General features: G+C 34.1%; 1 protein-coding gene across 1 annotated transcript; it reads right to left on the bottom strand.

Annotated features, from left to right (window-relative positions):
* Positions 1-1,856: 1,856 nt before the first annotated feature.
* On the bottom strand, positions 1,857-8,412 carry LOC143590588 (biotin carboxylase 2, chloroplastic-like). The gene is made up of 16 exons (XM_077071024.1): positions 8,334-8,412; positions 6,491-6,816; positions 6,230-6,371; positions 5,444-5,542; positions 5,302-5,358; positions 4,934-5,005; positions 4,714-4,803; positions 4,472-4,531; positions 4,056-4,241; positions 3,337-3,429; positions 3,165-3,246; positions 2,961-3,067; positions 2,730-2,805; positions 2,555-2,601; positions 2,393-2,455; positions 1,857-2,101 (listed from the first exon to the last, which is right to left on the bottom strand). The coding sequence occupies exons 1-16, from the start codon at positions 8,382-8,384 to the stop codon at positions 2,045-2,047; spliced, it is 1,608 nt and encodes a 535-aa protein (XP_076927139.1). The 5' UTR covers positions 8,385-8,412; the 3' UTR covers positions 1,857-2,044.
* Positions 8,413-9,131: the final 719 nt, after the last annotated feature.

Below are 9,131 nucleotides of genomic sequence, written 5' to 3'. Positions count from 1 at the left end.
ATAAGAACGGCTACAATCTTCAATATGACTAGGTGGTTGTAGGTCGGTTTGCGGCTGCCCCTGGTGTGGAACTCTCAAACAATGTTTTAAAAACCGGTATTTTATGCGTATCGGATTTGACTAAAAAATGGTACAACCGGTTGAACCGGGTTGTATAGTTTACCCTATAATTTTATATAAATGCAACTTTAACTCAAATATAACCCAAAAATATACGATTCCATTATAAAATATAATCCAAGAATTAATCCATATTCTAAAATAATACAAAAATACTTGTTTTTGAAACAAAGTTCTTTTAAAATAAAGGTATGCAATAGATTTATGGCATCGAAATGTTGTATACATATATGTTAAATAACTCAAAATACTTAGACTCTAAATGATGTTTTTTCCATCTAGAAGAGTAGCATCATCACAAAAGCATCATATGTTCATAATAAATCATGAATAAGCCATTAATAAATATCTTTATTGAGCATGAGTATCTTAATTATAGACTATTAATAAATCAGCTTTTCCTGTTATTGATCAATGATCAAGCATACAAAATTATTATAATGGGAATGATGGAATCTCAACTGTAATGCTCTATAATTGATCGATCAAGCATACAAATATAATTATTAAACAAGGATTTAGAATTTTACCTTGGATTTTGCTCTATCAGTTGATTGTAATGGGAGATGGAATCGTTGTTTACTCTTCTGACTATAATCCTTATGTTGGCTAGGTTAACGGTTAAAAAAAATGGGCCACAAGCCCGCAACACAGCAGCTAAAAAATATTGGGCTAAAACCGGTTTGATGGTTCAAACCGGTATTTTGGAAAAAAACCGGCGGTTCAAAGATCTAGTAAACCGCCCAATAAAACTGAGCTTAAAATACTGGGCATCCAAACAAAATCCGGTAATACCGGTTGAACCGGCCGGTTCATACCGGTTTTTAAAACACTGCTCTCAAAAGAGTTGTTTCCGAAAGGCATAACTCCTAGTTTCTGGATCCTCCCGACGTCCACGTCCTCGGAGGAACATTATTTGACCAATGAAAGGTTGTTTATTGAATGAATAGATATGTTACAAAAGAGGCTCATTATATATTATGAGCAACATATTACACTTAGAACCCTCTACCATAATAAATACAAAATACATGGTTTAACAAACATTCTCCCGTTTATGCCACTTAACACCAACTGTACCGCACAAGAGTCGAAACCCTGTGACATAACGCAGATAGGATAAAACCCTCATTTTGGTGCGGAATCAAAATGGTGACCTCCCGAAGGAAGCCTAGTTCTTATCTTTATTGTCATAACCAATCGGGCTAACCATAAGCCTAATTCTTTGTTGTAGTTGATGTTAGAATATATATAATATTAAGTAAAAAAAAAAGTTTTGTCTAGAAAGGTTTGTAGAGGAATGAGTAATGTTGGAGTCTTCGGTTTCCGCCATCGGGTCTTTGCCGCACAAGCATCAGGTAAGAAAATCGGCTTGGTGAAACCAGACTGATTTGGTAAATTGGGTTTGATCTGGTAAGAGCAGGAGCACTCCTTGTACATTCTGGTATTTGAAACCGAGAAGAACTGGTCAAAATTCAGGTGGGTTGCTCGGTTTCATCTTACGTCTTCCCGTCTTTAAAAATATTGAACCACATTTTCAGACTCCAAAGAATTATAAGTGCAGCTGACGATTGAACGAGTTTACTCCGGATTATCAAAGATGATCAGATTCCTACTATATTATTATGCTATGGAACACACATGGAAATGATGCAGTATATCAAATAAAACTCTAACACAGACAAACCAAATCTTGTGTATGTGCGTGGCCGAATGCATAACGAAAGACAAATCATCTAAAATTACAAATTACAGCTTACGAATTTATAATCAAGAGTCAGCATATAATGAATATATCGTTCATGTAACTCTCAAAAGGATGTCACAGCCTGATAGATAGCTATCTCAAGACATTTCGGGAAGACTTGAGAAACAAAAAAAGGTACATTTTGTTTCATACAGGAAAACAAGGGCCAAACACACTTTAAGCTACAGACTTTGCAATTTCTTTAGCACCATTCAGTGTAATCGATTTATGTGGCTGCAAGAAAATAATCACCCAAAGATATTAATTTAGTCTGTCGCCAATTCTATATTATATCTTTCTAACGTTCATCAATTATATATGTCATGTGCTTATGCGGTTCTCAAAATAATATGTGTATGTAGTTGACTAATTTGAAAATGGGAAATATGATATTATGAAATTTAGAAGAATAAATATGAAATCTATCTTATTATCAACTATTTGACCCATCTATTATGAATTACGAAATTAACCATTTACTAAAATAATAAAGGTGTCACATTTGTTGGTACTTTAGCTCCTTACCTCGGCTAATTCTTCCTCGTGCTTTGGAATGAATGCAGTGTCAACTTTCCCGTTTTTGAAATCCTGAAATGACACAATAAATTAAAAGAAAAATTAAATGCAAGATAAACGTGATAATTTTACAAAAAATATAAAAAAGAAAAAAAAGGAAAAGTTGCCTACTTCGATGTCAAGAATTAGCTTGTGGTAATCAATTGTTGTTGGAACACCTGAAAATGTAAAGTAACAAAATAATAAAAACAAATATCTTTTTTATAAAACATGAAAATGATAGCAAGGGTAATGAATCATGGTTGACGCATAATATATTAATTATTAAGCGAAGATGCTATTTTACCTGTGATGATAGTATCATCGAGGGCTCTTTTCATGCGTTCAATTGCCTTTTCTCTTGTTGGGGCCCATACAATAAGCTAAAAACCATGATCAATAAGTTACGGGTCGTCTATTAGAAGTATTTTCTTAAAAAGAATTAAACTATATTAGCATACTTCAATCAAGAAGCAAGCTACAACCATTTGATTTTAGAATTTATAAACTCTAATGAACTCTAGAGAATATTACAAACCTTTCCAAGTAGAGAATCATAGCTTGGTGGAACAACATAATCGGTATATACGTGACTATCCATTCTCACAAATGGACCTCCAGATGGCAAGTAGGATGTTATTCTCCCTGGAATTCGTAAGCAGAAGGAATCAAGAGGTCATAATTTAAATGATTCAATGCCAAAATATGTAGCCGTGAAGAAATACAATCAATGATGACATACCTGGTCCAGGTCTGAAATTTTTGAAAGCATCTTCCGCGTTAATACGGCATTCAATTGAGTGTCCTCTGAGCACGATGTCATCCTGTGATACATAGCACAATAAACTAACATTAAAAACAATAATATTTAAAAAATTTTAATGCCGAAAAATCTGAAGCAAACAATTACGTACCTGTGTGTAACGGAGTTTCTCGCCCATAGCCACACGAATCTGCTCCTCTATCAAGTCGACCGATGATATCATCTCCGTCACAGGATGCTCAACCTTTATTATGAAAAAAGAAAAGAAGAAAAGAAATCGTTACAACACTTGTAATAATAAAATGGAATTTACAGTTAGGTAATTCTACACATAGTTATTAAATGCGTTAGGCGCACTTAAGGCGCAAGGGCCTCTCCTAGGGCCAAGGCGCTAGGCGCAAAAAAAGCGCGGGCCTAAAAAAAAATAAGCGCACTTAAAAAAAATTTCAAAAAAACAGTTTGTAATGGGAATCATCACTTTTTCAAATACCAAAATATTGCAAAACCATAATCCTCAACTTTAAGTACCAAAAACAGCTGATAAAGTATATTCTGTGGTACATATTTACATATTATGTGGTACATATTTACATATGCATAATTAATTGACTTTCATTATAAGGAAAGAAGAGAGATTAGAGTTATTTTTGTTAATCCCATTAATTTTAGGAAAGTTGTTTTAAGGGATAATCAATCAAGTTAAAAAAGAATCAAAAAAAATTCTAAGCTGCCGATTTTTCTCCTAAATTAGCGCCTTCAGTCATGGAAGCGGTATACTAGCGACTCGCCCTAAATAATCGCCTAGGCGCCAAAGCGCCTCGCTTTTAATAACTATGATTCTACATATGTTCAGTATACTATTTAACCAACCTGGATTCTCGTGTTCATTTCCATGAAGTAAAAATCACCTCTTTCATCCAAAAGAAACTCTATAGTACCAACACCAATGTAACCAATTGATGCCGCTGCAGCCACGGCAGCATCACCCATAGCTTTTCTCAGTTCTGGGGTTAATGCTGGTGAGGGTGCTTCTTCTAGAAGCTTCTGGTTCCTTCTCTGTACAATCAAGCAGTTTTAACTTTTAATGTTCAAAGTTCATTTAGGTACTACTTTTACTTTGATTGACTATAACGGAAAGATAAAGAAATGAAATGAACAACGTGATAGAATCAGCAAGCTAACATTTTAGGAGGAATGAAATGAGTTCAAATGTGACCTTTCAGTTTTTATATAAAAGTATAATTTTATACCTACTATATATATTATGATCATTAGAGCATATCTACCTGAATGCTGCAGTCACGCTCCCCAAAGTGAACAACATTTCCATATTTGTCTGCAAGAACCTGAACAAAAAGTACCATGCATGGTAATTGACTAACTTTCATACATGGTAATTGACTAATGGTAAGTATAATATTAAAAAGCTATGTTTTCCCCCACTCTATTTCTTCTACTCTTGGCAATACATATACTTTTGCTATTATAGTTCATTAATAATTAAGCTTCTATGACAAAAAAGAGTTACCTGGAACTCAATGTGCCTTGGATTTAGAATGCATTTCTCCAAATACACACCATCATTTCCAAATGCAGCTGCAGCCTCACTTTGAGCTTGCTATAATAAAAAAATATACTAAATCTTTGAGAAACAAATATAGAGAAACCATTTTGAATATGAATAGGATAATTGAAATAAAATTACAAGTAATATATATTAAAGTTGGTTGTGAGAGGTTATTTCATACCTGCAACAACTTTACAAACTCGCCACGTTCTTTTGCAAGACGCATTCCACGACCTCCACCACCAGCAGTAGCCTTCAGAGCATAAACAATATATTGATGTAAGCTTTCTATTAAAATAAGTTACATTCACTCAATGTTTTTCTTTGTTAAGTGATTGATATTGGGGGTTAGAATTGGAAATTTGGGAGGGAGAGGGGTCATGATATGATCCATTAGCTTATTATGTTACATCAGAATAGTAAAAAACGTATATAAGCAAACGTATCCAGTAAAAAATATATCTCACTGTGAAAAGGTTGTTATGTTACATTATAGTATAATAATATGTTCTATATGCAATTGTTTCTAAAAATTATATCACAGCTCACCTTAATCATCACAGGGAAGCCAATCTCGTCAGCAAGCTTGATGCCTTCTTCAGTGCTCTAACGAGACAGTGAAAAGATGTCACTAAGTTGATTTGGAATCAAAAGATGTAACATGATAATGCCATGTAAATGAACTGAATACCTTTAACAGACCATCACTTCCTGGTACAGTTGGAACACCAGCATCCTTCATGGTTTCTCTTGCAGTTGCTTTGTCCCCCATAACACGAATGCTGTCAGGCTGCAATAAAATGCATTAAACAAACTAAATACATTGCAAGATTAGGATATTCGACATATGTAAGGATAACTATAGAATATCTTGTTGATTAAAGACAATATACACATGAATAAAAGAGATCAAATTAGATGGATAGGAAGGTTATCATATGGGACTATGTGTGCATTTTTTACTTGCTTAATTTGTCCATTTATTGAGTAAAAGAATGATCGTTTATCATCTTTTATGTTTCTTATGTCCGTGAGCATTCGTTCATTTAAATTTGTTTATGTTTGACCGTTTATGTTCATTGTGTTTGTTAGGTTACGTTTGCTTAAGTTCGTTCGTTAATATACTCATTTATATTTTTTGGCCCGTTATAACTTCATATGGTTTTAATAACTTTTTAGGCCTAACACAATGTTCGTCACATTACTTTTAACTAGTTTTAGCTCAGCTATGTTCGTTCATCTATGTTCAGTTATGTACGTTCATGAAATGTTTTTACAACTGTTAAAGAGCGAACATAAAATAACACGAACATGTTCATTTTCTTAACTTACAAGCACAACAAGAAAACCCTTTTTCTTCAATTGTTTGTGGTCAATCGTTTGTTCGGTTAAGTTAAATGAACGAACACAAACATGCTTTGTTCATGTACTTCCGATTCGTTTACAAGCCTGCCAACCAAAATGCAAAACTACTTACATTTGGCCCAATGAAGTTGATTCCATGCTCTCTGCACATCTCAACAAAAACAGCATTCTCAGCAAGAAAACCATAACCAGGATGCAACATTGTACATCCACGACTGATAGCAGCAGAGAGCACATTGGGTATCAACAAGTACCTGATGATAAATAAAAGGGACGACTTATTATACCATGAATCAAACAAATAATTAGGTTATGAAATTAAATAAAATTTCAAAGTTCCAACAATTTATGTGATGAAGAAAGGTCAACTTACGATTGATTACTAGGAGCTTCCCCTATGCAAACTGATTCATCAGCCAGTTTCACATGAAGTGCATCCTTATCTATGGTAGAGTACACTGCAACACAGGGGATTCCTAGCTCATGAGCAGTTCGAATCACACGCACTGCAATTTCCCCTCTGTTTGCCACCAGAATCTTTTCTGCACGGCAAGTGACACCAAGTGCTCCCTCGCGTTTCGCTGATCTGTGAGCCTTTTGGGAAGCCTGAAATCTACCCTTAGGATAGCTCAACTTATTTCCCACCAAAAAGTTGCATTGGGAACTCTTGAGTCCACTAGACCTCCCGATGAATAGACCCTGGAATTTTAAGATTGCATGTGAAAAGTTCTAGTCAAAAAAACATATTCACAAAAAACTCAGTTTGTAGTTTGTACAAGTACAAAGGCAACTTTCAAAAATAAACAAGATAAGACAGTAAAGTCGATAATAAAATTTTGTACAAACACTTCAAACAAGATTTTGAAACAAGGTTTATTTACTGAATGTTAACTTAATTTGTTTTCAGTTGATTGTTCACCAACTCACAACTTTTAAAACATAATATACAATTAGTTAAGAGGGGAGAGAGAAAGAGTAAAGTCTCTGCAATAATATATTCACAGCATAATCACATGCATCTAATAGTTACACTCTATTTATACTAGTCTTCTAAGGTTTTCTCAACTTCTTTTCTTGATGAACTTATTTCAGTCATCTCAGGCCATTCAATTTTCAGCATTCCATTTCAACTCACCTTCAAAACAGGATTCAGTCATATGAACTATTGCAGAAGAATATAAACCATTTATGAAGGAGGCTAGGGTTTGCAGTCATCAAACATAGATAACTAAGTAATTATCGTTTAAAACATGTCTATTAAGCAAATTTCACACATACGGTCAAAATGAAATTAAAATCTCAACCTACACCTTTAACAAAACAACTTCTCTGCATCTTTCAAGTTTCCTGTATAAAGAAACACTCACAGATATCTAACCAGGAAACATATTCCCTATAGCATCTAGATATCAACAAATTACAATCCAAAGGTCTAAATCATCAAACCACTAACACATATCACTCGCATCAACCATCAGCCTTATTAATTTACACACACGGCTATGAAACAGCACATAATTAATCCACCAATACAAGATCTCTTAGACTAAATATAAACAGACTCAAATACATATACACTCCAGGACTTATGACCGCATTACCTATATATACTCTTGTAACTATATTTTGTTATACAATACAATACAGTTCTACACTTAACCTAATGCTCCACTACACAAATCCACACCTACTGTAATCCAATTCTACACACACATACCTAACAAACTAATGTAAAATTACAAAAATAGCCTCAAATCATACCGGAGGAGATGTGATAGGTTTACTCTTGTAACTCATATTTTGTTATACAATACAATACAATATAATACAGTGTATACACATATCAACTAACTTATCTAGATCAAACTGCAAATACAGTTCTACACTTAACCAAATGTTCCAGTACACAAATCCACACCTACTGTAATCCAATTCTACACACACATACCTAACAAACTAATGTAAAATTACAAAAGTAGCCTCAAATCATACCGGAGGAGACGTGATAGGTTTGCTCTTGTAACTCGTATTTTGTTATACAATACAATACAATATAATATAATACAGTGTATACACATATCTACTAATTTATCTAGATCAAACTGCAAATATAACCTAATGTTGCAGTACACTAATCCACAGCTACTGTAATCCAATTCTACACACACATACCTAACAAACTAATGTAAAATTACAAAAATAGCCTCAAATCATACCGGAGGAGACGTGATAGGTTTACTGCAGAATGAGACAGCAGCGGAATCCATATCGTAATCAAAATCTGCGAAAATTAGAGACGAAATCAACAGAGTGAAGTAGCGATTGCATATAAAACTATAAAGTAATAAGATCCGAACAGTTAGGGCGTAAATTAGGATGAAAATAAGGACGGAATGAAGAGTGTTTGGATAACTTACTCGAGATTAATGGAGAAGAAGCTAAATAATTAGGCGGAGCAGTTGAGCTACAGAGAGAGTGAAAGCAACGAAATACAAGTAGTAGTAGTGGCGATGAAATCTATGGAGCTTGTAGATTGAATTCTCCGCCCAAATGAGGTGATTTTTTTATTATAATTATTATTTTGTTTTGAATTAAGTTACGGGAGTAGCGCTGTAAGCGAACTAGACGTTTCGGTGTTTGTTTGTCGGAAAGTTTGTTTATGTTCGTCCGTTTAATAAATGCATTGGACATGAACAAAATTTCGTTCAGTAAGCTTAACAGACGAACATGGACAGAGGCCACGTTCATTCAATAGTCGTCCGATTACGTTCAGTAACATCCGTCCGGTTCAATATGATTATGTTTTGGTTGCTATGTTTAGTGTTAAGTATTTTAGGATATCATGGTGAACTTATGTGGATTTATGATTATACTTTTTGAATTAATATGTAATCGTTTGTGTTTGTCTGTCTGTTATAGTCGTTTGTGTTTGTTTGCCCATTAATGTTCATTAGTATCCGTTAGTGTTCATTTGTCCATTAGTGTCCGTGTGTTCGTTTATGCATTAGTGTCTG

Source organism: Bidens hawaiensis, unplaced genomic scaffold, assembly GCF_021521415.1.
Source record: "Bidens hawaiensis isolate Kalapana, Puna unplaced genomic scaffold, B.hawaiensis_p1.1 tig00038674_1, whole genome shotgun sequence".
NCBI classification, from domain to species: domain Eukaryota; kingdom Viridiplantae; phylum Streptophyta; class Magnoliopsida; order Asterales; family Asteraceae; genus Bidens; species Bidens hawaiensis.
Note: the sequence above shows the minus strand (reverse complement) of the source record. Positions and strands in the feature narration are given on the sequence as shown.